Source organism: Monodelphis domestica, chromosome 4 (genome assembly GCF_027887165.1).
Source record: "Monodelphis domestica isolate mMonDom1 chromosome 4, mMonDom1.pri, whole genome shotgun sequence".
Taxonomy (NCBI): domain Eukaryota; kingdom Metazoa; phylum Chordata; class Mammalia; order Didelphimorphia; family Didelphidae; genus Monodelphis; species Monodelphis domestica.
Window position 1 is genome coordinate 231,343,907 of NC_077230.1, and position 28,000 is coordinate 231,371,906.

General features: G+C 44.1%; 1 protein-coding gene across 6 annotated transcripts; it reads left to right on the forward strand.

Moving 5' to 3' along the window:
* The first annotated feature begins 19,920 nt into the window (after nt 1-19,920).
* Nucleotides 19,921-27,813, forward strand: SLC37A4 (solute carrier family 37 member 4). 6 transcript variants are annotated; one of them, XM_056794254.1, is made up of 10 exons: nt 19,921-20,067; nt 21,676-22,043; nt 23,611-23,843; nt 24,272-24,515; nt 25,117-25,275; nt 25,560-25,645; nt 26,143-26,256; nt 26,472-26,537; nt 26,821-26,959; nt 27,091-27,813. In XM_056794254.1, exons 2-10 carry the CDS (start codon nt 21,896-21,898, stop codon nt 27,255-27,257), a joined length of 1,356 nt encoding a protein of 451 aa, XP_056650232.1. In that variant the 5' UTR covers nt 19,921-20,067; nt 21,676-21,895; the 3' UTR covers nt 27,258-27,813. The 6 variants fall into 6 exon arrangements, with proteins under 6 accessions (XP_056650232.1, XP_056650235.1, XP_056650231.1 ...); XM_056794253.1 differs by having other exon boundaries at nt 20,045-20,237; XM_056794255.1 differs by lacking the exon at nt 19,921-20,067 and adding an exon at nt 20,475-20,827.
* Nucleotides 27,814-28,000: the final 187 nt, after the last annotated feature.

Below are 28,000 nucleotides of genomic sequence, written 5' to 3' on the forward strand. Positions count from 1 at the left end.
ATTCACTTTATGTACAGTAAATTTGTTTCTAACCCCCCCCTTGCTTTTATGCATTACTGTAAATATTTTGTTTCTTACAAGCAACAAGTTACAGGGTTTTACTTATCCAATTTGTTACTCTTTCATTTTATTGGCTTATTTAATCCATTCACCTTTAAAGTTATGAGTTGATAAAGTGGATGAAATTTATTATATAGATACAAAGAAAAATAAGATAAACACGAGATTTGTGATTTTTTTGTTTATATACAATCTTTTTGTACATGAAAAACCGGTTTTATTTGGTTTTGTAAAATTTGGAATAAAAAATAGTTATAAGAGGTTTATATTTTCCTCTATCTCTTAAATTGTTTTCTTTTTAGTTATTTTTTCCCTCTTTTCCTTTCCTCATGCTTTAATGTGGCATTATGTTCTTTCAGTTACTTTACTTAAATCTTTTTTTTTTTATATTTTTGTTCCCACTGTCTCTATTCCCTCACTCATCCCTCTTCATTTGTTACTCTCTTGCCTTTAGGCTTTTGTTTATTAGCTCTTCTCCACTTTTATCTGATTATAGATTTCTATCCCCTGCGGAAAATTAATATTGAATTATAATAATTTTTCTATAAAGCTTTTCTGAAACCTCAGATTTTGAAGGTTGGCCAGGTTCCAAGCTAAAGTAATTTGCTTCCAGGCATCAAGGCATATCACTGGACTGGATTTTGTTCGAGGCAAAATAGAGACATGCTTCTTATTTGTAAATAAGGACTCTCTTAGGTAAGAGAAGCTGACAAGCTCTAGCCACCATGTTGGACTACTCAGCCACTTGTTGAGAAGGAAAGGATGTGTTGGTGTCCTTCCTAATATGAACAAAGATCTGCCCCTTCCTGTGATAAAGTAATGAATGAGGAGTTAAGGCCTCTAAATCTACCTTCTCAGTGGCTATTTACCAATCAGAGGTCTTGGATGTTCAAGGATAGGAGTAAGTGGTGCATTCACAAGGAGTATATATGTTGGCCTCTCAAGAGGAATTTGCTCTTACCCCACTCTTGCCTTCTTTCACCTTGCTGGATTGTGCAGAGTCAACTGACCAGGTCAGGATGTCTTCACTGATTTATTAGTAAATAATTGGGTTTGGCATATAATTCAAAGGAAATAAGAAGCATGTGTGGGTTTGGGGGATCCTTCTGGAATACCAGAGTCCTTAGTGACAGGTCCCATGTCCCTTCCCCCCCTTTGTCAATGTGGGAGAGGTCTTCTGGAATGGGAACATGATGGGGGAAGGAAATCCGCAAGATCCTTTCAGTTCAGAACTAAGGTAAAGAACAATATGAGTAATTAAAACTATCACAAAGCTGATGCTCTGTATAAGAACAGATGCATATAGGTGGTTGATGGTAAAGAATGAGTAACTGATCAACAATACAGATTCTGCAATTCATGTTTGATTTGCTGAAGCTACAGATTTTGCAGTTGATGTTTAACTAGGGCTAACTGGTAAGAAATACAAGATGTCAGAGCACACGGGCTCTGTTTCAGTTAGTGCTTCTCACTGCCCATTGCAATCTCCATCCCTCCCACTTCCAAAGGAAGTCTCTTTTCTTTCTGAGACCAGAGATCACCTTCCCCTCAGTGCTTCCTTTGATTTGACTCCTTTGCATCAGTCACTCTTCTCTTTTCCCTTCCTTTACTCTTCCCCCATCATATATCCTCCCATGTTGTAATGTAGTTCCACAAAATAAGCATTCATCTATAGGTCTGGTGCCTCCAGATCCTGTCTATAATAGCACCCATCCATGTTTCCCTCTTCCAGATATCTGCCTTCACCCCTGTCTTGTAGGGTACATTTAGAAAGAAATCTTTGTGTTATCACTATTGCTATTTGCATTTATTCACTCCTGTATTTCTGTTGTCTGGTGTGTTTGAGGTGCAAATAATCTTATTGTTGTTTTGTTTTATTTTTATTTAAGTTTCAAACTCTTCTTTATTATTCAATGTCCACCTTTTTTTTTCCCTGTAGGGTTGTGCTCAGACTTGCAGGGTAGGTCACCAGAGGTCCATTGTGGTCTAGAACACATTTCATTCTCTCCTCCCTTTTCTAGAGGGTTCAGAATAGTCTCACATTATTAGAATGTCCTTACCTTTGCATTTGAAGGTCTTTCTCTTGATGTCTTGCAGAACTTGTTTATGAATTGAGTTATTAGATTTAACCACTATGTGTCTTCAACTTGGCAGGGTTGTTATTGTTTTTCTGGAGGAGATCCTGTGAATTCTTACAATTGGGGTTTTATTTTGTGGGTTTAAAATTTCTGGGGAATTCTCTTCTATTTTCTTTATTGTGCTGTTAAAAGATTTTTGTCCTGTCATTTTCTTCTGGGAAACCTATGACCCTTAGCTTGTCTTTATGCATTGTCTTCAAGATCCATGTGATTTGATTGCATAATAAACATTTTCTTTTTATATTCTTGGGGGTGTTTTTTTTGTTGTTTTTGCTTCTCTTCTTCTAGATTGTCTTTCACTTCTGTGTTTTTGCATTCCCAGGCCATTGTCCTGTCTTGATTCTTTGATGAGGCTTGCCATTCTGCTCATTATTTTAGTGAAGGACATAAATTCTGCTCTCATAATTCTCATTCTCTTTTGAACCACTTAGGAACAGTGTGCCTGAGTTCTGTGTTCTTCTCAAATTCCAAAGGATCCCCTGTCTTGGCAGGTGTTGGAACATTTCCTTGTGTTTCGTAGCATTTATTCATAGATGCCTGATCTCAGTTATGAGGTCTGGATGCTATATTTTCTTCTGTTCCTGTTTTTTCTGTTGATGTATCTGTTTATAGTCAAGGTCTTTGAGATTTCTTCCTCCTGTAATCTTTGGTACTTTCAATTTCGCTCCCTTTTTATTTTCCTTCTCACTTGCTTCCTAATTCCCTCCTGTCTGATTGTGGGTTTCTTGGGGGATAGATCCTAAAAGCATCTCCACCTCCTCCCACATTGGTTCATCAGCATAGGGCTGGGCCCCAACTGACTTTTTGGCAGTCAAAATTGGCCCCAGCTGGATGCTCTGCTCATTCCTTCAGACCTGGTGGAGTTCTGTGCAGCGCCCCCTCGAGCCCAGCGTCTGGTGCTGGCGATCTGTCCACGCCCCCTCTTCCTTAGTAGCAGCTGTAGTGCTTCTGGGCTGGAGATCCCAGCAGGTTTTTGCTCCGGAAGGACATCGTGGATCAGGGTCTCTGGCCCTGGAAAGAGGAGGGGGCCTTGCAGGGTAGGGAGGGGGTTTGACAGGAGCCTGCAAGGTGGGGGAGGCTTTCGAGGCAGCTCAGGGTCAGTGAGCATCAATTCTTGGTTGGCTGGCTGTTTTGTGTAGGCACATAATTTGTGTTTGGAGGAAGTCTGAGAAGTCCCGGAGATTGGAGAACCTGCCTAATCAATCATCATCTGCTCACATGCCAGAAGCACGGGCCTATAATTATATCCGTCTATCATAATCAGATTTTTTGAAGTTGCTTTTTTCTAAGGGTCGGGATAAGAGCCATTTGCCCGGCTTGGCTCAGACTTGGAGGGCAGCGCTTTCTCTTCCCACCCCCTACCACAAGCTTATCATACAAAAGAAATCATTATCAAGGAGGTCCTATAGATGAGTTCAGGCAATCCATCTACAAGATGGAGAGCCCCAGAACCCAGGAATGAGATGAAATCTCTGCTCAAGTGGGGAAGGAATGACTGCACCTTTCCTAGCAGTCTTTGGGGGGCGTCCCAATGCTGGGAATCAAGGGGCATATGGGGATGCTAGCTTTTCCCAGAATGCCTCTGGGGCTCCAGGAGGCTTCCCTTCCCCATTCAGAGTGCTCTCCTCCTCTTCTCAGCTCCCTTTCTCCCTTCCCTTCTTTTCTCTCCTGGGGTTTTCTCAGCCAATTAGGATTCCCTGCACAAACACAGAAGACCACTGAGCCCTCTGAGATTAGGACTCTGCCTGTATTTACTTGTCTGTCGACACAGATCTCCCCAGGACAATACAAGTTCCTCAAGTTCAGAGAGTTCTTTTTTTTTAATCTCTTATCACACATTGATGAGATGAAAAATTCTCTAAAGCATCTGTTAAATTACAAAGTATCTGTCCCTAGGGAGAAAGCTGGGAGGCTCAGTGGATGGAGAGCCAGGCCAAGAGATGGGAGGTCCTGGGTTCAAATTTGACCTCAGATTCTTCCTAGCTGTGTGACCCTGGACAAGTCATTTAACCCCTATTGCCTAGCCCTTACCACTCTTCTACATTGAAACAAAAACATAGTATTGATTCCAACGCAGGAAGGTAAGGGTTTAAAAAAAAAGTATCTGTCCCTGTGTTACTCTCTTCATTCCCTCCTTCATACTCTATCCAGGTTGCTGTAGATGCTTCGCTTATTAGTTAATGTTTGTTAATTGGTTTGTTGATTGACTTACACACAAAAGGAGTGACAAATGCAATATTATTTAAGAAAAATCTAAGGGGGAACTGGGTGGCTCCCTGGATAGAGAGTCAGACCTGGAGAAGAAAGGTCCTGGGTTCAAATGTGGCCTCAGACACTGCTTAGCTATGTGACCCTGGGTAATTCACTTAACTCCAATTGCATAGCTCTTACTACTCTTCTGCCTTGGAACTGATACTTAGTCTAGATTCCAAGAAAAAAGGCATGGGTTTCAAAAGAAAAGTATCTGTCATTGTGTCTCTCCCTTCATGGTATATCCTATGTTGCCATCTACCTTGCCTAATCTGAGTCTTGACTGTGTTCTTGAAACTTATTTTTAAACCTAGACCTTCTATCTCAGAATCAATCCTGTGTATTGGTTCTAAGGCAGAAGAGTGGTAAGGGCTAGGCAATGGGGGTCAAGTGACTTGCCCAGGGTCACACAACTGGGAAGTGTCTGAGGTGTAATAATTAAAATAATATTTCTAACCAGACAGATATATTTTTTATAAAGTTTATTGGAAGGGTAGACAATGTTCCTATAAGTAACCTGACCACGTGGTGCTAGCCTGCCAGTGTCTTCCTCATTCCTCCCTCACCTGCCTGCCCTGTCTCCTCTTGGTTCTCCCTTTCAATTCTCTGGTGGTTCTCTTGTGGTTCCCTCCTAAGAAGCCCCCAACCTTGACTACCAAACATACAGAGATGCAACCCTGGTGCAGCTGTGGTATGTCAGGAGTCTTTGATAGGTAAAGCTCCCAAGGAGGGGGGAGGGGATAAACTTCCTTGTCACATTTGAACCCAGGACCTCCATCTCTAGGCCTGGCTCTCAATCCACTGAGCTAACTAGCTGCACCCTTGAACCTTTTCTTGCCAAACAGATCTACTCTCTCTCTAATATACCTCATTTCCCACCTCATTGCTTTTGCTTATCACCACTCCTCATACCCCAATCTCTGGTTTGCCTGAAATTTCTTCCAATTTTTCCTCTTTTATCAAATCCAACCCATACTTCCAGACTCAGTCCAGGTCCCATTTCCTCTTTTCCATGTTGATGTTAACTGTAGAAGTCCACACCTGTCTAGGGGCAAGGGAAACAGTATGTACAGATTGTCTTAGAAGAGAGCATGCTCAGTCTTGAGCATGGCTGGGAAAGCCTCTGACCCTTGACCCCAGCTTCCCCCAGGTTAGGCGGGAAAACAGGTTTCTTTGTGTTCACCTGGTTAAGAGAAAGCACACCTTTACCTTGTCGATAACCAATGATAATCATCCCTATGTGTTGTGTATATTTGCATATCAAAGAGATTAAATACAGCCACAGCAGGCTCTACCTCTCTCTCCCTCACTTGGATCTCAGCTCGCACTGATGTCTGTCCTTGCTGGAGCTTGGCCAAGCTCCATCTTTAATCCTTCTCTATCTCTCTCACCTGGGACCTGGCCTTTGGCCAGGCACTTTCTTTTCTCTATCATCTCTCCGACCTGTGTGGTATTAAGTTTGGATCACTGGACGGGTACAAGCCTTCTGAATAGTCCACTGATCGGAGTTTTGCTATGGCTCATTGATAATTAATAAGGCCTGCATTTCTGACTCATTCCTGCCACCTCATATCTATAATTTGGCTCCGCCATCCCCCTCGTGGTATCCAATACTTCTATCCTTCCTCTATCTTCCTACCTTAAAGCTTCTCTCCCCTCGGGAAGCTTTACTAACCCACAAAGATCTTTCTTTCCTGAATGCCTATCCCTTGTAAGTATTTATCATTTTCTTTTTTTTTTTTAAACCTTTACCTTCGGTCTTAGAATCAATCCTGTGTATTGGTTCCAAGGCAGAAGAGTGGTGGTAAGGGCTAGGCAATGGGTGTTAAGTGACTTGCCCAGGGTCACCCAGCTGGGAAGTGTCTGAGACCAGATTGTCTCTAGGCCTGGCTCTCAATCCACTGAGCCACCCAGCTGCCCCCACCCCATCATCTTCTTTTAAAGGAGAATGTAGCCTAAAGGATACTAAACTTGCCATCAAAACCTAAATCTGAATTCCAATTCCACAAGGTACCTGCTGTACGATCATAGGATATTCACTGACTTTCTAATCCTCAGTTTCCGTATCTGTAAAATGGTGAGGATGCTGCTCACCCTCCTTATCTTACAAGGTGGTTGCGAGGAACATGCTTTGTCATTTGAGTACTGTATGAATGTGAGTAACTTCTACACGTGGATTCTCTAAGGAAACCGCCAGGGTCAGCAAGAACTGTACAAGGGGTGGCAGAGAACTCCCCAAAGGGGGTGACCATCCAAAGGACGGGCTCAAGACAGCCCAGCCTCCCTTAGTGGGTCCTGGGGACCTTGGAAGAGAGGGAGGGAGGGTGCTTTTAGGACTCTGCCTGGGAACACAGGAGGGGGGACACCTTTGGGGAATGGGTGCCCAGAGTGCTTTTTGCTCAATGTTTCCATTTCTGACCCAAATATGTACATATTTAATGGATTCCATGTGGCTTCCCCAGATCTCGGTTGTCATGGTAACAAGGAGGCCCGCTCGACCTGGGTTGGACTCTAGAGGTTAGCAGTTTCTTTCCGGGATGGCATTCACAATATGTGAAATCATCTCATAACAATGACCAGAGAAGTCCCCCACAGATATGAATTCAGGTCTGGAAGGGACTGGATTTGGATTCAGATCCTGCCGGTGACCCTTTCTAGTTGTGCGATGATCAATTAGTAATTATTGTTCAGTCGTGTCCAACCCTTTGTGACCTGGACTGGAGCTCGCCAAGGGGTTTCATGGGCGAGGAGGATGTGGGGTTGCCATTTCCTTCTCCAGTGGGTCCTTCTGTCAGGCAATCAGAAGCTAAGTGATATCAACCTGGAAAGACACAGCCCATAAAGCAGTTTCCAAGAGCACGTCTTTAAGCAGGACAAGAGAGACAGAGTTCCTACAGAGCCAAGCTCTGGGACGTCCCCATGGAAAATGCGTCCTGAATGGGGAGGGCCACCCTGGGCATTTCCATCTAGCTAAAGACTTGAGGACTTTATATACCTTTTAGGGAAAACAGGAAAGGAAGGATGACTAATTGGCTTACCCAGGGGCCAGGGAAGGAGGATGCCAGCCAAGACTGGACTACCTGGGAGAGGCCTAGATACAATGGCAGAAATTTCTAAGACAAAAAGGTACTTAAGATTTGATTGTATCTACTACTATCTAGACTGAGATCATGGTGTATTTGATGGCTTATTGTTCAATCTAAAACAAGGGTCAGCCAGGGAGTTCCTTGAAAACAAGTTCCTAAGGAAAAAAGGTAAATTTGGGGGTTCCATAAAACAAGGTTGTCAGTGACTTACCAAAGGCGTGTCTATGGCTGTGTGATTTGGGGACTGGGCTTTTTAAAAATCGTTCTAGAGCAAAAATGAATGAATAATATGGAAATGGTATCAAGTGACAACATTTGTACATCCCAGTGGAATTGCTTGTCAGAAAGGAAGAGGGGAAGGAAAGAACATGAATCACATAACTGTGGGAAAATATTCTTTTTTTAAATTTAATTTTATTGATTAAGAAAATTTTTCCATGGTTACAGGATTCATGTTCTTTCCCTCCCCTCCCCCCAACCTCCTCCCATAGCTAAGGCACAATTCCACTGGGTGTTACATGTGTCAGTGATCAGAACCTGTTTCCATATTATTGATATTTGCACTAGGGTGATCATCTAGAGTCTATATCCCAATCACATCCCCATTGACCCATGTGATCAAGCAGTTGTTTTTCTGTTTCTGCTCCCACAGTTTTCCCTCTGAATGTGGTCAGTGTTCTTTCTCATAGATCCTTCCAAGTTGTATAGGATCACTGCATTGCCACTGATGGAGAAGTCCATTATGTTCTATTATACCACAGTGTATTAGTCTCTGTGTACAATGTTTTCCTGGTTCTGCTCTTTTCACTCTGCATCACTTCCTGGAGGTTGTTCCAGTTCACATGGAATTCCTCCACTTTATTATTCCTTTGAGCACAATAGTATTCCATCACCGACAGATACCACAATTTGTTCAGCCATTCCCCAATTGATGGGCATCCCCTCATTTTCCAATTTTTTGCCACCACAAAGAGCGCAGCTATGAATATTTTTGTACATGTCTGGAAAAACATTCTAAAAAAAGAAATAAAAAATTTAAAAATATAAAAAAACAAACAACAACAACAAAGGTCCCATAGCTAGGAAGTGTCTGAGGCTGGACTTGAACTCAGGTCTTCCTGATTTCAGGTCCAGTGCTCTTAACCACTAAGCTACAGCTGCCTCATGACCATGAGTACTTCACCTTGGTTACCTCCTCTGTAATATGATGATAATATGATACTACTGACTGTATATTACAGGGTTCCTGTAAATCTAAAATGAGCTAATGGATATAAAGTTCTTTTCAAACTTCAAAGTGCTCTATAAATGCTAACTATCATTGTTATTATTATTAGTGATAGCTAACACCAGAGTGAAGACAGTCAGGTGACTTAGTAGATGGTACATTGGTTCTGGAATCAGGAAGTCTCATCTTCCTGAGTTCAAATCTGGCCTCACACATTTACTAGCTGTGTGACTCTGGTCAAGTCACTTAACCCTGTTGGCCTCATCTGGAAAATGAACTGGAGAAGGAAATGGCAAACTACTCCAATGTCTTTGCTAAATCCCAAATGGGGTCATGAAGAACTGAACACAAATGAAATGACTGAACAAAGATACCTGAGTGACATAGTTGTCCCTTCATTTCATACATGAGGAATTGCTACTCATTTGGCAATTACTTTTTCTTAAATTTTGTTATTATTTTTTAAAAAGCAATTCTTTTTTTGTGTGAAAATTAAATTATTTTATTTTCAAATAAAGAGCTGCTTTCTCTCTTTCCAACCTCCTCTCCTCTCATTAAGGAGGGAAGAAAACAAAACCACAGTTACTAATAGGTTACTAATGTGTATAGTTAAGCAAAACAAATTCCCACATTTTTGGCAAGTACTGTTGAGTGACCTTGCCATCTTTTATCTGTTGTCTTAAATTTCCATTGAAATTTTATTGCAACAAAGGAGTTTCTTCAGTTTTCCAGTCAAGATGAGTAGGAAATTCAAGCTCCTTGAAAGTACGCCTTGAAAAACACCCCAAAGAAGGACAGTTATGTGGCTCAGTAAATAGCCAGGATAAGAGATGGGTTCAAAAGTGGCTTCAGAGGGCAGTGCAAGGCCTTGGCTGAAGAGTGCAGAGTTTGGGCAAAAACAAGGCTGGACATAGCAGGGACAGCGGGGGCTGGAAAGATAGCCTCAGGGAAAAACACTTTAACTCTCCTATACAAAGAACAAGCATATTACCTACCCTCACTGAAGCTTCTGACAGAAGGGAAGATACTACCAAAGCAAAGCCCTGCCAGACAGAAGCTAAGAAAGCAATCATCATGCAGGAACCCCAATCCACTAGTGGCAAAAGAAATAAGCAGGGAAAAAACTCCCAACAACTTTTGACCCTGGATAATTTCTGTTGTGAAAAAGAGCAAAATACAGAAGCAATAGCAGAGAGTGACAAATTAGAAAACACATCCAAACTTCCCCCCCAAAATGGAAATTGGACATAAGTTCTTGAAGAACTCAAAAAGGAGTTCAAGAACCAAGTTAAAAAAAAAAACAGAAGAAAAATGGGAAAAAGAAATGAAAGTAATACAAAAAGAAAACAACAGCTTAAAAGACAAAATTGCCTATATGGAAAAAGAGGCACAGAAATCAAGAAAAGAAATAATAAATTGGAGACCAGAATTGACCTGTTGGAAGCCTTTATAAAAAGCAGGATAGACCAAACTGAAAAGGGAAACCAAAAGATCATAGCTGAAAATCAGTCTTTAAAGACTACAATTGGGCAAGTAGAAACTAATGATCTCATGAGACAGAAGAATTAATAAAGCAAAATCAAATGTGGCCTTAGAAACTGTCTGATTCAAAGAACCCAGTGACCTAGAATTTATTTAAATGTAAATTAATCAAAGAGCTCAGTCAATCCACAAAACAAAAGAGCACAAGAAATGTCAGTTTACAAGTTCCTCCACCAAAAGAGTTAGGTGACAAAGATGATCAAAAACACAGCTGCTTTTGTTAAACCTTCTTCCTCCAGGAAGGGACTGGGATCTTTATCAGATATCCTGCCTCTCAGGGTTTCTATTCTATTTAGTCAGATAACAGAGTTAAATTTTTGTGATCTCCAGGAACTTTTCAGTCGGCCTGCCCCTTTTCACCATATGAAGTCCAAAGCTAGGTGCCATCCCTCAAAGGTTAAGGGAAGTTCAACTCCATAACCAGATAATTTCAACCCCAAGCCAATTCCTCTTAGAGAAGGATTCAGTTTAAATCAATCACATGAATTATTAATAATATAAACCTAAGACTGACCCAAGAACTCCTTGCTTATTGAAATCAGCTTTTGAATACTTATTTATTATTCCCATGTCTGAACTCCTTCTGTGGCCATTCCCATTCCTGGTGCATTTTCCCAGAGACATCGTTTCCAGAGTCCCAGAGCCTGGCTCTGTGCCGTGTGTATTCATGGCTCTGTGTATGAATTCTGTTTCCTGTCTCCCTTGTCCTGATTAAAGAAAGACTGTAACTGCCTTGGTGGTTCAGTGTTTTTCCAGGTTGACAGGAGGGTTAGTCATTGAACACTTCAATGCAGTAGGAGGGGTGACCATTGATTGGCCTCTGTACCTCTAGAAGAGGTGAGAAAAGGGGGCTCAGACACAAAAACACAGAAGAAAGAGAGGGAAAGACATCAACAGAAGAAAAAGCTTTTTAAAAAATCCCCAAGAAATAAAAAAAGCACTCAAAATAGAAAATGAGTAAAGGCACCTCTGCAATTAAAAAATATTTTGAAAAAGCTAAAATCCCAGAAGCAAGTCACCAGAAAGGAGAAAAAGAAAGGATATATAACAAGTGAAGATATCTTCAAAGGGACCAATGACACACTAAAAAAGTTAAACAAGAATTAACAATGCTAATTACAAGACCAATTAAAAAAAGAGTTTGAAGAAAGTTAAAAAGAAAGGGAGGAGCTTAAGATAGAATGAAAGGCTGCTAATGAAGTCTGGGAGAGAATGAAGAAAAGTGCCACTATGGAGAGTCAGGTAGAAAAGCCTCCCCAAACTCTTTATTTCTGAGCTATTATTTAGAGAGCTTTAAAGTTTACAAAGTACCTTACATATATGATCTCATTTGATTCTCCTATTATGCCTTGTTATTTAGGGCAGCTACATGGTACAATGGATAGGATGGTGGGCCTGGAGTTAAGAAGGTCTGAGGTCAAATCTGGCCTCAGACACAGTGAGCTATGTGATCCTGGGCAAGTCACTTCACCCTATTGGCCTCAGTTTCTTCATATGTAAAAATGAGGGGGAGATGGAAACGGTAAGGCACTCCAATATCTTTGCAAGAAAACTCCCCAAATGGGGTCATAAAGACATCAGACACAATGGGAAAATGACTAAACAATAACGACAAACATAGATGAGGAAGCTGAAGCAATTAAGTGACTTGTTGGTCCTTTTGTGGACTAAACCACAGGGAATCTAAGCCGTTTTTTCCCCCTCCAGATTACATGTTGATACAATTTTCAATAATTGTTTTTTGACATTTAGAGATCCATGTTCTCTTCCTCCTTCCTTCCCCTCCCCACGGTGGTAGGTGATATTGAAGTGGGGCACTTCATAAAGCGAGTCTGACATCCAGAAGTTCAAATGAATGGAACCGATATTTATTTATTACTGGCCAGGGCAAAGCTTCAGGATGAAAGGTGCGCCAGACTGAAGTTACAATGCAGTTTTTATAGGTGCAAGATAAAAGCAAACAACGCCAACCTTGCCGTCTAGAAGCTATGTTGGTCAGTGGTGGGGCACAGGACATTCCACTGCATATCTTATCCTAGCCTGGCTGCTTGTTAGTAAGGGAGTTACTTTCTCATGGATCCTGACTGTTAGGTTGTTTGGGTTCTGAGCTGACTGACCTTCACAGCAAAGCTACTTTCCCCAGGGAAAACAGGTTTTCTGGTCAGTGACTTAGTTTGCCTCACTTCAATATGATACACGTTTTACATATGTCATCAAATACCTATTTCCATGTTCATCACATTGTGAGTGTCAACCTGGAAAAACACAGAACTATCAGAGCAGTTACAAGGAACAAGCCTTTAATCAGGACAAGGGCGACAGAATTCATACACGGAGCCACAAACACACCACATAGAGCCCCGCTCTGGGACTCTGGGGAAGATGTCCCCTAGAAAATGCCCCAAGAATGGGAATTTCCAAGGATATGAAGAACTTGGGGTCTTTTTTTTTTAAATCCTTTCCTTTCCTCTTAGAATCAATACTGTGTACTGGTTCCAAGGCAGAAGAGTGGTAAGGGCTAGGCAATGCAGGTTAAGTGACTTGCCCAGGGTCACACAGCTAGGAAGTGTCTGAGGCCAAATTTGAACCTGGGACTTCCTGCCTCTGGGCCTGCTTTTCAATCCACTGAGCTACCCAGCTGCCCTCACCTTTTAATTAAAAATTATAAATATTTTTCCATGGTTACATGGTTCATTTTTTCTCTCCCCTCTTCCCTACCCCCTGCTGAAGCTAACAAGCAATTTCACTGGGCTTATATGTGTGTTATCACTTGATACCTATTTCCATATTATTCATTTTTGTAGTAATCTTTTAAAACCAAAACCCCAAATCATATATCCATGTAAACAAGTGATCAATCATATATTTTTCTTCTGCATTTCTACTCCCACAGTTCTTTCTCTGGATGTGGATAGAGTTCTTTCTCCTAAATCCCTTGGGATTGTCCTGGATCACTGCATTGCTGCTAGTAGCAAAGTCAATTACAGCTGATCATCCCACAATGTTTCAGTTACTGTGTATATTGTTCTCCTGGTTCTGCTCATTTCACTCCACATCAGTTCATGGAGGTCTTTCCAGTTCATATAGAAATCAAGCAATTCATCATCCCTTATAGCACAATAGTATTCCATCACCATCATATACCACAATTTATTGAGCCATTCTCCAATTGAAGGGCATCCCCTCATTTTCCAATTTTTGGCCACCACAAAGAGCGCAGCTATGAATATTTTTGTACCTGTCTTTTTCCTTATTATCTCTTTGGGGTACAAACCCAGCAGTACTATGGCTGAATCAAAGGGCAGACAGTCTTTTATCACCCTTTGGGCATAGTTCCAAATTGCCCTCCAGAATGGTTGGATCAATTCATAATTTCACCAGCAATGTATTAGTTTCCCAATTTTGCCACATTCCCTCCAACATTTATTATTTTCCTTTACTGTCATATCAGCTAATCTGCTAGGTGTGAGGTGGTACTTGGGAGTTGTTTTAATTTGCATTTCTCTAATAAGAAGGGGTTTAGAACACTTTTTCATGTGATTATTGCTAGTCTTGATTTCTTCATCTGAAAACTGCCTATTCATGTTTCTTGCCCATTTGTCAATTGGGGAATGGCTTGATTTCTTGTATATTTGACTTAGTTCCTTATAAATTTGAGAAATTAGACCTTTGTCAGAGATTTTTGTTATAAAAAATGTTTCCTAGTTTGTTGTTTCCCATCTAATTTTGGTTGCATTGATTTTGTTTTGTATAAGACTTTTAAAATTTAATATAATCAAAATTATTCATTTTACATCTTATAATATTCTCTATTTCTTGCTTGGTTTTAAATTCCACAAATATGATAGATATACTATTCTATGTTCACTTAATTTACTTATAATTTCCCTCTTTATATTTGCCATTTACCCATTTTGAATTTATCTTGGTATAGGGTATAAGATGTTGATCTAAACCTAATTTTTCCAATACTGTTTTCCAATTTTCCCAGCAGTTTTTGTGAAATAGAAGGTTCTTGTCCCCAAAGCTGGGATCTTTGTGTTTATTGAACACTAGCTTGCTGAAATCATTTACAGAACTTGGTGTCTTATATACCCTTTTTGGAATAAAGGAAAGGAAGAACAATTGATTGGTTCACAATGAAGAGGAGGGAAGGAGGATTCTAGCCAGGGACTGGACAATCTAGGAGAGGCCTAGATACAATGGGAGAAACTTCTAAGACAAAAGGGTATTTTAAGACTTCAGTATCTCTCTCACTCCTATTCAGGATGCTTAATGGGTGTTTGAGGGCTTATTATTCAGTCTAGGACAAGAGTCCCTTTGCCTGTTCCTGGAAGACAAATTGCAAAGGGATAAATGTTAATTTGGGGGTTTTATAAAACAAAGTTGTCATGAAATAAGATACATATCACTTATACTAGACACAAATTCATGGAGGAAATAAAGTGAAGACCAGAATGCTTCAATCTGCATTCAGACTCTCATCAGTTCCTTCTCTGGTGATGCAGAGTCTTTTCTGGTCATGAATCCCAGGGTATCTAAACTTAATGATAGGTTAAAATTGAATGCAAGTCATGTGATTACATAGCAAAGAATGGGTTAGCAAACATGCCCTAAACACCCAATATTTCTACTAAAATTTACATTATGTTTTCTTGGTAGAAATAGATTTGCTGCAACCTAAATACATCATTTCTAATTGCTAGTATTTCTGGGAAAGCAATTGTTCCTGCCCTGAAAAAACAGCCCTGTCATTTTTTAATGTAACTCCTTTTCCCTCAATAATATTGACATTTATATAACTCAAGCATCCTATATTTTCCCTGGGGCTGGGTTTTGCAGAAAATGTTATTAATTTTTATGATTACTTGTGATTCTCAACATTAATAATAAATTACTCATTAGCTGCTTGTGATAGAAAAAAACCTGTTTATTAAAGAATGTGCTATCTTCTTTTAAAAAAGCCAGTAAGTATTATCAACCTTGAAAAAAACAGAACCACCAAAGTAGTTAGAAAGAACAAGTCTTTAATCAGGACAAGGAAGACAATATTCAGATTGGTTGCTACAGAGAGCCAAAGCTCTGGGACTCTGGGAACAATGTCTCCAGGAAAAAGTCCCTCCAAAGGAGATTTCTCCAATGAGCTGAAGAACTTGGGGTCTTATATAAGCTTTGGGGGAATATAGGACAGGAAGGTTCAATTGATAGGCTTTAGGAAGGACACAAGAGAAGGAGGAATCCATCCAGGGACTGGACTTATCTGGGAGAGGCTGATGCTTTACAAATGATACAAGGAAAGAATGATTCTTGGGAGAGGTCTCTGATACCAAGGGAGAACTTCTAAGACAAAAGAGTACTTAAGATTTTATTATATCTATTAATTCTATTTAAGCTGAGACCTTTGGATAATTGAAGATTTATTGTTCAGTCTAAGACAAGGTCAGTCTGGGACAAGTCCCCAAGGGACTGGGGCAAACTTGGGGGTTCCATAAACACAGTTAACAGTATCTAACTCAGAATTTGAACTCAGGTCTTTCTGATTCCAATTCTCATACTCTATCCTCCATGCCACCTAATGGCTCTAATAAGTGAAGAAACAATAATGGACAGTGTAATAGACACTACAGTGTAAGAGTGAGGCCGAGAGCAATTGGAAATTATATCTTGAAAGTCATAGAATTACCCAAAGAAATAGGGAACCTGCTGATTTAAGGGCCAGACTTAGAAGGATCTGTCACAATGGAATAATTAATCTTGGCATCATTAACATCATCAAAAACTTGGAGAAAAAAGGAACTCCAAACACTATTTTTCAGGAAATAGTTAAGGAATTTTCTTAGGCTTAGACAAACTACACAGATAATTATTAAAAGAATCCATAGAAAGGCAGCTAGGTAGCACAGTAGATAGAGCTCCAGGTCTGGAGGCTGGAGGATGTGGGTTCAAATGTCATCTCAGATACTTTCTAACTATATGACCCTGGGCAAGTCACAACCTCAATTACTTAACCCTCTTCTCAGAATTGATACCAAAAAAAGAAAGTAAAGATTTAAGGGGAAAAAATTAAACTAAATTCAAATATTCAGATAATAAGAAAAAATTCTTCCAATTGTCAACGTGGAATCTAGAAGCCCCCAAACTTGTAGCCTAGAAAGATTGAATGACCCCCAGTTTAGTTAGCTTAAAGGTGAAAGCCCCAAGTTTGACCTTGTCCCATGAGAGTTTCTCCCTGAGGGAAAGTCCAACTTCACTAGTCTCAGATGACAATAGACCTTAAAGTAGTTTAGGTGGGGATGGCTAATACCAAATTTTTGTCCCAATGGTTTCTCTCCTTAGGACAAAATCCTTTACCAAGGTGGCCCAGCCCTTGACTGGGTCTTTCCCTTTTGTGTCCATTGTAAAGCATCAGCCCCTCACTGTTATTCCTGTGGGGCACTCCTTATTTTATCTTTGTGACCATTGTAAAGTCAATCCTCTATCCTCTCTCATCCTCAGTCCCCATGTTCCCCAAGAAAAGTATTTAAGCTTCACAACTTTAGTGGCTCCTCGGAAATGTCCAATGTAGTGAGCTTGACTCAGGGGTCAGTGACCAGAGCAACCAGAGCTCCATGCTCAGACTCTGAGTGGTGTGTGGTGCACAGCTCTATGTGGAGGCCCAATTTAGCACTGTACCCCTTTCCTTAATTAAAGCGTGGTTTTTCTGACTATTTCATAGTTCCGTGTTTTTTCCCAAATCAACAAAATAATTCCCAAAAGAAAAACAGAAACCACTTGCTAAGAAACAATAATCAGAATTATAATAGATTCCTTAAGGGCAAGAAAGGATTGGAGAAATTGTGATAGAAAATCTATGAACCTTAGAATCATGTGTGGATACAAAATTATTTAGCCAGGAAAACTCAGCATGCTCTAGCTGGGGATCTGAGAAGCACTCGGGCTTTGGAAAATTTTCAAATAGACATAGAGCCTTGAAGACTTTGAAAGATAACAAGTCCTTTTTAAATAGATTTATTTTAAAAAATTGCTAGGGCCAGTTAGGTGGCTCAGTGGATTGAGTCAGGCCAAGCCATGAGAGGTTCTGGGTTCAAATAAAACTTCAGATACTTCCTAGCTGGATTGGATATAACAAGTCTACTTCCTACTGTTTTACTGTCTTAAAACTGATATTAAGACCAAAGGTAAGGGTTTAAAAAAAGAAAAAGAAATAGAGTCACATTACTACTAAGTATTTGAATTTGAATTCAATTCTTTCTAACTTTTGGCCCAATCTATTATGCCTCCTAGTTGCCTCAAAGGATGACATGCAATGTAACATTTCCTTAGATCAATGCAATCCAAGTGCTATTCCTTACTCTCTGTCTCCTAAGATAAAATAGAATTGTTTATTTATTACCCTTACCTTCAGTCTTAGAATCAATACTGTGTATTGGTTCCAAGGCAGAAAAACAATAAGTGACTTGCCCAGCGTCACATAGCTGGGAAGTGTCTGATGTAAACCTTAAAATTTCTTAGACTTATGAATGTTGAAAATTTCCCCATTTCCAACATTAGGTAGGGAGGGTCCTTCTCCTCCCTACCTAAGACTACTTTAGGACAGAAATCTTTTGCTGAACAATGGAAAGGGCTTTGACCTATGCTTAAGCATAGAACAGGAAGTTCTTTGAGTCATGATTGATTTTAGAATTGATACAATAGAGATACTTGGAATGACAGAACCAGGTCTTGGAACTTCCAAACTCCACCCTACTCAGGGTAACAGGATTTAGGAAGGGCTGCAGCAAAAGGATCAAGATTTAATTATTTGAGAATATGACCTTCAACAGACATGTGCAAAGCCACAGACCTCTGGGAGGTCCTGGGTTAAGGTAGAGCCACCATTGGCACAGGGAAGACATGGACAGTGATTGGTAGATGTGAGAACTGAGGGGAGGAAACTTGGATGGTTTCCTTAAAGATAGCAGGGTCTGAGGACTAGAGGTGGTAGGAGAGGTTTTGCTCTGAGAGGTTGTGCTCTGAGAAGCTTGCTCTGAAGGAAGCTGGAGGTGGAGGCCCCTGAGACTGTTTCTCCATTTTGGTCACGTGAGTGATAGGGACTGATCTCTTTATCTCTTTTCTTTGCCTCAGCTATCTAAACAGAGGGGGTATTTAAGCCCTCTCTCTCTCTCTCTCTCTCTCTCTCTCTCTCTCAATACCTTTCTTCCTCCTGTTTGTAATTAAACTCCATAAAAGGTTGAATGCTGACTTGAGTTTTCATTAAGGAATTCAGCTATGTAATTCCTTGGCGACCTTAAATTAATATATATCAGTCTTTTAAAGTGATTTCCTTGTCACATTGAGGCCAGATTTGAACCTAGGACCTCCTGTCTCTAGGCCTGGCTCTCAATCTATTGAACAACCCAGCTGCCCCCAAAAGTCTCCTACTCTTACTAGAAGGAAAAACTAAAAATAACAGTAGGCTATTTTAATAATAAATAAGAATATGAAGGGCAGATAGGATAGAGCATTTTGCCTAGAATCAGGAAGGCAGGCTTCTTTTTCTGAGTTCAGATACTTATTTGATGTGGGACCCTGGGCAAGTCACTTAACTTTATTTGTCTCATTTTTCTTATCTGAAAAATGAGTTGGAGAAGGAAATAGCAAACCACTCCAGTATTTTTGCCACAAAAACCCCAAACTGGGTCACAAAAGAGTCACACACACACACACACACACACACACACACACACACACACAGGACTGAACAACATCAGAATCAGAATATGATAAACTTAACACCAAGATTCAGAAGTAAGAAATTGCAGCACTGAACAGAATAGTTGGTAGGACTATGGGAAGAGATAAGAAGTACTAGGATCTGTGGTTTGTCAGTTTGGGGAACCCAGATCTGCAACTGGTATATGGTGCCTCATAAGAGTATTTTAGGAAGTTTCCTGAGGTCCTGAAAGGTTAAGTGACTTGCTTTGAGTCATCCAATCTATTGAGCAGCATAGTCAAAATATGACCAGGTGGTCCTGACTTTAAACCCAGCAGTATCCATTACTGCCTCTATCTAAACTATGAATCTCCATGACCTAGCAATTCTCTTGTTAGAACTTCATTTTTAAAATAATCAAACAGGAAAAAAGGACTTCTCTGAAAAAGAAATAGCTAGTTTATTTGTAATAACCAAAGTCTAGTGAGCTTCCACTAATTGAGAGGAAAATAATTTTAGGATTTAGTAGCTAAATCCTGAATTTGCCCAGAGTTGTTGGCTCAAGGTCATACAGTTCTTAATTGGCAGGAGCGCCATTTGAATCTAGATTTCCCTGACTCCAAGATCCGCATATATTTGATTATTATACATTTTCTTGATAGTTATATATTTATAACTTTTTAAAAAAGTCTTCTTTTCCACAAAATTGAGTTGGAAAGAACACAAAGTGGTTTTTACTGGGTCTCCTCAAATAGACTCAGGGACAGTCTGTCTCTTGCTCTTTGTACAGTACTAGGTGTGACGCTTTATCCCCACCCCAGGGGTAAATGGGTTTTAGGAAATACCGGATTGGAAATTAACAATCCCGGGCAGGCCCCACCCCAGTAGGTTGGGAGGGAGCCAGGGGCGGGACTCAGGATTAGTGGGTGGGGCTTTTCAGTGTGGGGGCGGGGTTAGAACCCAAAGGGTTGGAGCCCGAGCCTAGGCCCCTCCTCCCTCGCCTGCGCTTTCAGACCCCTGAGGACTTGGCCGCTACCCGTTTATTTGCGGTTCCCGAGAGGCAGCGTTCAGGTAGGAGGCGTGCAGCAAGGCACGCAGAGCTGGGAGGGAGGAAGACAGGCAGGCGGGGAGGGAGGCGGGCCGCGTGTATGCAGGCCGGGCTGGACTATGCTGCTGCTCTGCATCCCACGGCTCTCACCGCTCTTAGCTGGAGCTCACACCACAACCGTCCCTTCCCGGAGGTGAGAGGCAGGAAAGGATCGCGGCAGAGATGGGGACTGCACCTTTACCCCTTCCGCGGGATCGCACCGCCTTCAGTTCCACACCTAGCAGCGGGAGATAGACCCCCTCCCCCTGCCTCCTCATTTTTCTACTCACCCATGCTTGCTGCATGCACCTTCTGTCTCAAGCGTCCGGATTCCCTGGGCTCCCGGGCCCGGGGCGGCGTGAGGACACTGGCGCTGGGCTTAGCGCCCAGAGCACCCGCCCTGCTTCCTGCCCCCGCCCCTTCCTTCGCCAGTTTTCCCTCCCTCCCGGCTGGACCCAGCGTCCATGGTGACGGACGATAACCAGCTGAGCCAGGGACAAAGCTGGCCGCCGCGTCCGCGCCTTTGCTTTACGCTCCAGTTACTCCCCGCAGAGGCGAAGGAGGCCTGGGCCGGGGAAAGCCCCCTACCCGGAACTGGAGCACGGGGGCATCACTGTTCTGCAATTGTGCATGACCCCGTGGCCACTTTGAGGCAGCTCTGTCACCTCCTGCATGCACACACTGGAGAAAGATTCTCCCCGGGGCGCCCCCTCCAGTGGTGGGGGGGCAGTGAGCAGCAGGAAGGTAGGCTATATATACTTTGACCAGAGAGCCCAGTAGGGGAATGGGAAATAAAAGGAATAACCCACCTTGATGAAGTATTTTAACATTTACAAAGCACATTCCGGCTCATTTTGCCAAGGAGGAAACTGAGGCAAGCAGGGTGAAGTGACTTGCCAAGGGTCACTGCAGCTAGTAAGTGTCTTGAAGCCAAATTTGAACCCAGGACTCAAGCCTGAGTTCTATCCACTGTGTCATCTAGCTGCTTCTTAGGATACTTAATGTGTGTATTACCCACATTAAGCTAGAGGAAACAACTTTGGAAAGTCTTGCAGGACATGCAGAATCAATAATATTAGACCTGAACGGGTCTTCAGTGATCCTTTGGCTGAACCAAGTCTCCTGTGGGCTTGTGCTTCTGTCCATTGATTTGCATGACCAGTGAGGCCCAATGGGTTAGAAAATAGGACTTGAGAGAATCTGGAAGAAGGGGGGCAGTTTTGAAAGTAAGGAGGGATTCAGAGCTGTGAAGGGAGGCTGGTGGTAGGGGGGAATGAGCCAAGAAAAGGGGTGTGAGTAGAATCAGAAGCTGGGGTTGACACCCCAGATCCCTTGCTTTCCTGGGACTCCCAGCCTCCCCTGGGCCCTTGGCAGAGAAGAGTAATTAGGCTGTGCTTTTAATCACAGCTGGATTCATAAGCAAGAGGGAATGAAAGGCAAAGCCAGATGGAGTGTGAGGCGGAGGGGTAGCTCCATCCTCCAGCCCCCTTGAGTGCCAGCCACCATGCTTGATTGGCCCAGAGAGCCCTGCCTTCCCACCTATTTACTTGGCCCCCTCTTAGCTTTCTCCACTGTTTTCCCTTTTCTTCCAGGACACCGGGTTCCCAGGGAGCCGCCCCACAGCTTAATGATTGCCCAGACAGTGGCTATAAAGGGAGCCGGGGAGCCCAGCACTTGAGACACAGGCCGAAAGCCCCGACTCAGCAGTTTAGGTGTCACGGAGAAGGGACAGACAGGCCAGCTTGTGGTGCCCAGAGCAGCTGGAGTCCCAGAGGGTAGGGCAGGGCCCCCTGCTCCCTCCCTGTGGACATCATGGTTGCCCGGAGCTATGGGTATTACCGAACTGTGATTTTTTCTGCCATGTTTGTGGGCTACAGCCTCTATTACTTCAACCGGAAGACCTTCTCGTTTGTTATGCCAGCCCTGGTGGAAGAGATCGCACTAGACAAAGATGACTTGGGTGAGGACTCCGGGAGGCCCGGGGCCCGGGGCCGTGGGGGATGGTGGCTATTTGTGGGTGTATAAGGGCCACAGCCTGTATTTGGTGAATGCTGCATGGCATGAGCCGTGGATATGTGGTAGAAGGCATGCATATTTAATGGGTATCACAGAAGCATGTATGCTGGTGGGCTTCTAAAATAAAGGCAAGCTGGAAGGCGAGGGCCTAGTGTAAACCCTTCCATTTTACAGATGAGGAAACTGAGGCTCAGGGCATTGAAGTGACTTATCCAAGGCCACACAGTTAATTTGAATTCTGGTTTTCTGACTCCCAGTCAAGTTCTTTCCATTACTCTACGCTGCCCACCCATGCAGCTGCAGGAGATCTCTGTGGGTGACCTATAAGTGCATGCTAGGGTGGCTGTATGTGATCTCTGGGGAAGGGTCTGGGAATGCCATTCCCAGGGGTGTGGGTGTTGTTCAGACTGTGGGATAAAGATCAGGAGGGCCCAACTGGCTGGCTGGCTGGCAGGCAGGCAGGCCCCATGTGGCCTCACTCTGGCCACTCTTGAAGGGGCAAGGTCCCTGGCTCAGGGCTCAGGCCTTCTGTCCTGGGGCAGGATCAGGGCTGTACTTTCTGTGGAGAAGGAGCAGTGAAATGTGGCCCTGGGGAAGGAGAGCTGTTCTGTCCCACAGTCCCTTCTCTCTCCTCTCCTCCCTGCTGACAGCTGGGCTAGAACAGTCCAAGAGGCAGAAAAGGTCAAGGGTCATCCTGGGACTGGTGCTGAGAGGGAGGGCTGAGGAGGTGAAGTGAAAATAGGGAGGATGTGAGAATTTGTGCCCTGGTACCAGCAGACATCTCTGGTGAGCCCTGGGACACTCACTCTCCTTTGTCCCACAACCCACACCTTGCTGGAGCGCATCCTGGTCTCCTGTTTATCTGCTGTCCTTGTGGCCCAATGGGCAGAACCCTGGAAACAGTGGTTCCCTTTGAAAGGGGGATTGGATTACCTTGTTGGGCAGCCCTCTTAGACTCTGACCCTGGACTCTCTAATCCCATGGCCTCTGACCTAGTGCCCTTTGACTTCCCATTCTACCTATTCCCCCCCTTTATTTTTAAAAATAAGTTTTATTACTGCCTTTTGTTTTTAGTCATTTCCAGAGATACTCCCTCTCCTTTTCCTAAAAACCCTTATCTTCTGTTTTAGTATAAATTCTAAGAGAAAATTGGCAAGGGCTAAGCCACTGGGGTTACCCAAATTGGGGTGCCCAAGGTCACACAGCTCCATTTGAACCCAGGCCTGGTGCTCTGTCCACTGTACTACCTCATTGCCCTTTCCCTTTTCCTGTTTGAAATAAAGTTTGAGCAAAAACACGTGATACGATGGCCATGTCTGACAAGTGGGTGCAATATCCTTCTCTAGCAGTCTCCTAGCTCCCTGCCAAGAAGAGGGAGGGAGGTCTCATGACTTGTTTTCTGGAACCAATGATGGTTGGCTTTCTCTTAGTGATTTTTTTCATTTACCTCCTTCGAGTCTCTGCCCCTTTAGCTCTTGCTCCTTGACTCTACCCCTTCCCCCCACCCGCAGGACTCATCACCAGCAGCCAATCCGCCTCATATGCCATCAGCAAGTTTGTGAGTGGGGTGCTGTCGGACCAGATAAGTGCCCGCTGGCTCTTCTCATCTGGGCTGCTGCTGGTTGGACTGATCAATGTGGCTTTCTCCTGGAGCTCTACAGTGTCTGTCTTTGCCACCCTCTGGTTTCTCAACGGGCTGGCCCAAGGGCTGGGCTGGCCCCCTTGTGGGAAGGTGCTACGGAAGGTAGGCATCTCCCCGAGGGCCCGTGTGTGCTCAGGTGGGTCCAGGGGATGTCAGGAGTACCCCGTCTTTTACCTTCCTCCAGGGTGGATTTCTCCGGAACTCAGCTGGGCTCAGATTGCTCATCAGGATATTTCAGGCACTTGGGTGGTAGCGGGGATCGGGTGACAGCCTGGGGACATGGCCAGGAAGAAGCCATAGTCTTGGCTCTCTGTTAATGCTTGCTCCCTCCCTCCTGGACACCAGCCTGTAACTCACTCTCCTGGGTCTGTCCCCAGGCTCCTGAGCTGATAGATTAATGGGCCAGGCCCTGACTGCCTCGATAGTTGTGCATGTGTGTGGGATACAGTGTGAAACTCTTTGCTGAGGGATTTAGCATCCCATATTGGAGGATGGGACGGGCACCCACCTGGCTACATTTTGCCCCTCAGTGGTTCGAGCCATCCCAGTTTGGCACCTGGTGGTCCATTCTGTCAACCAGCATGAATCTGGCTGGAGGGCTGGGCCCCATCATGGTCACCATCTTGGCACAGAACTACAGCTGGCGTAGCATCCTGGCACTTTCAGGGGCACTGTGCGTGGTTGTCTCCTTCCTCTGCCTCCTCTTCATCCAGAATGAACCAGCCGACGTTGGGCTACGAAACATTGACCCCACCCCCAAAAAGGGCAAGAAAGGTGAGCCCCTGCTCTACCCCAGCCCTTCATGAACTCAATCATTAATTGCCTCAGGTACTGGTTGTGGGCCTTCCAAATGTCCAATTTGATGCACAAAAAGTAGAATAGGCTATTAGCCCATAATATAGTTGTAAGAGGTCTCGTGTGGTAAATGAAATAATACAACCATATGACAGTCCAGTTGTACTTTTCCAAGGCAGTTTTCAGGGAAGCACCAATGAATGGTGAGGCCTGTCAATTTCCTGATCTGGTCTTCATCTCCACCCAGAAATGTGCCAGATCCTGGCCTTCTCTATGCCTTTCCTGCCCTGGGCTTTACAGACGCATCTGGAGCCCAGAGTGTTTTCCTTAGAAAACCCATTGCTGTCTAGGTTTCCTCCTTAGTCCACCCTTCATCCCCTTTTCTGGGGCCTCAGGTCCAGAGGGGTAACCGGGTAGTGGAGGGCAGTGAGGGGGTGTCCTTCAGGCTGACCCCTGTGCTCTGCAGCTGGACTTTGCTCCAGCAGCTGGTTAATGAGTGGCGGGGGCTTGGGAGGCGGCTGTGAAGGGAGATAAGAGGCTAAGTCACTCCTCCAACCCCCTCCTCTGCTTCATCCCTTAGGCTCCCAGGATGATGAGAGCACTCTCCAAGAACTGCTGCTGTCCCCATACCTGTGGGTTCTCTCCATTGGCTACCTGGTGGTGTTTGGGGTAAAAACTTGCTGCACTGACTGGGGCCAGTTCTTCCTTATTCAGGAGAAGGGGCAGTCAGCCCTTGTGGGTAAGAGGAACTTGCAGCTAGTACCCAGAAGATACTGGGTTGGGAAAGGACAAGTTCAGGAGCTCTCTAGGAGCAGCGGACACAAGGATAGGCATGGGAGGCGAGGCAGCAGAGAGCATTGCAGGTTTGGGGGCGCAGTGCTCCCACCACATAGCCTCACCTTGCTCCTGGGTGACTGAAGTGGCAAGAGATGGATCCGAGTTCAGCTCTGCCTCTGTGGACTTAGGGCAGGCTACTCCTAGGCTCTGCTTCCTGGGTCTACCAGTGCCTTCTTTCCATTACAGGCAGCTCCTATATGAGTGCCCTGGAGGTTGGGGGCCTTGTGGGTAGCATTGCAGCTGGCTACCTGTCAGATCGATCTATGGCAAAGGTAAGAGATCACAGAATGAGGCTTGGGCACTGGTGAAAGTTCCTAAAAGCAAAGCTTTGGTCCGCCCCCCTCCCACGACAGCTGACATAGGCATCAGGTGGGTAGGAAGAGTGTGAGCATGGATCCGGCACAGGAACCCACAGAATGGTGTTATGAATGGAAATGAAGTCCTTGAAGGCACGGGTGGGCAGAAGTGGCCGGAACCTTTCTCCAGACTGTGGACACTGCCCTACCTCCAGGAAGGGGAGAGCATGTGGAGGAGGAAAGCTGAGCTGAGCAGCTGCTGGGCACGTGCTCCATGGTGGAAGTGGAGGTGGGGGAGCAGTGGAATTTGGCCCCAAGACAATGAATAGCCCTAGGGCCCCCAGTAGGTTTGGGGCCAATACAGTGCTGTGGGTGGGATTGCCAAAGCCCTGTTCCCTCTGCTGTGTCAGAGTCCACACAGGGAGGTTCTTTCCCTTTCTCCAGGGGTGTAATTGCTCTTGATATCCCTACAGGTGGGGCTGACAGAATATGGGAGCCCACGCCATGGACTGTTGCTCTTCATGATGGCTGGGATGGTTGGGTCCATGTACCTCTTCCGAGTTACAGTTACTAGCGATTCCCCCAAGGTAAGGGGGGATGGGCCTAGGACCAGACTGGACTTGGGGAGGCTCTCTGGACCCATTTTGCCTTCTTTTTACTCTAGGTTTCCTTCTCTTGATTTCTCTTAATTTCCCCTAATATTCTACATGGACCTGATTTTCCTCTTCCTTTGGGCCTCCGAGTTATCTTTGGTCTTGGGTTTTGGTTTCTTCTCTTTGCCTCTTTCCTTTAATCCTTCTAGGATGCTGCCTTCTGGACACCAGCTCTACACCCTCTGGCTGAGCTCACTGGCTTCACGGAGCATGAGGTGTCTCATCTGTCTCTGCCTGTCTCTCCCACTTTTACCCTGATCTCCTCTCCTTTACCCAATTGGTGCACTCTTGGTATAGCTATCACCCATTTCACTAAGCAGTGCCCCCTTTCCCACTCCTCTCTCTGGCTTTTGGGCTGCTCTTAGTAGTATCCAATCTGTCCTGGTGCCCTAGGAATATCTTATCACTCATCCCTGGAGTCAGCACCCTTTCTTTCCCCATCTCCCTTCACATGGTGGCGTTGGTTTCCTCTAATTATAAAACTCATTCTTCTTGCAGCTCTGGATCCTGATACTGGGTGCCATCTTTGGTTTCTCCTCCTATGGTCCCATTGCCCTATTTGGAGTGATTGCCAATGAGAGTGCACCTCCCAATTTGTGTGGTACCTCTCATGCCATTGTAGGGCTAATGGCCAATGGTGAGTCCTTCCCTATCACCACCAACTCCCCTTCCCCACTCTTTTGGGTTTTGCTCTGATAGCACCTTTCTCTTTGGTGTACCTCTCTTGGCAGCCTATACTTAGTCTGATCCTTCTATTTCTCCTCACAGTGGGCGGATTCCTGGCTGGGCTACCTTTCAGCACCATCGCCAAGCACTACAGCTGGAGCACTGCCTTCTGGGTGGCAGAGATGACCTGTGCCATCAGTACCATTGCCTTCTTCATGCTCCGAAACATCCGAACCAAGATGGGTCGGCTGCCAAAGAAAGCTGACTGAAGGCAGGCGCAGGGGGTTCTTTGGTGCCTATGTGTGCTTCTCAGGCTGGCACAGAGCCTCTGGCTTCCCTTTTCTGCCTCTTTGACCCACATAGTCATTGAGGTTATCATTATAGAATAGGGCTCCAGTTCCTGACACCCTTTGCCTGTCAATTTATTTAAATTATAACCTTTGTTCCCAAGCTATGGCAGCTCTCCATCCTGTGCCCAAAACAAATAGTTACACAATTGAGCCTGCGTCAGGGTTAGGTCCCCTGTGCCCAATTGCCTCCCACTACCCCATTTCCACTCCTCTCCCTTTGGTATCTAGGAAATGCCTTGACCACGTCGAGCAATTTGGTCAGCCAAGAAGCCATGCTGACATTCTACTAACCTCACTCCCACTGTGCAGAGGACACCCCCAGACACCAACTTCGAGTACTAATTAAAACCTGAGGACTCAAGAATAGGGGATGGGGCACTTTTACCTTTTATACTCTGTACAGAATTGGAATAGGGAGCAAATTCAAGCATTGTAATGAAAAAACAAAAACAAACCAACTAGATTTGATACTAAATATTGTTGGCAATTTATTTCAAAAGAGGTGGGAGAAACTTAAGGGGGTTCATGAGCCCCTCTTGACAAAACAGGTAGAGGGTTTTGGCACCAAGAGCATGAAAGCTATTGCATGACAGATCCATACACCTTGGTGTTGAGCTTGTCCTTCTCTGTGTAAGAGCTACTAGAGTATTTCTAATTTTTCT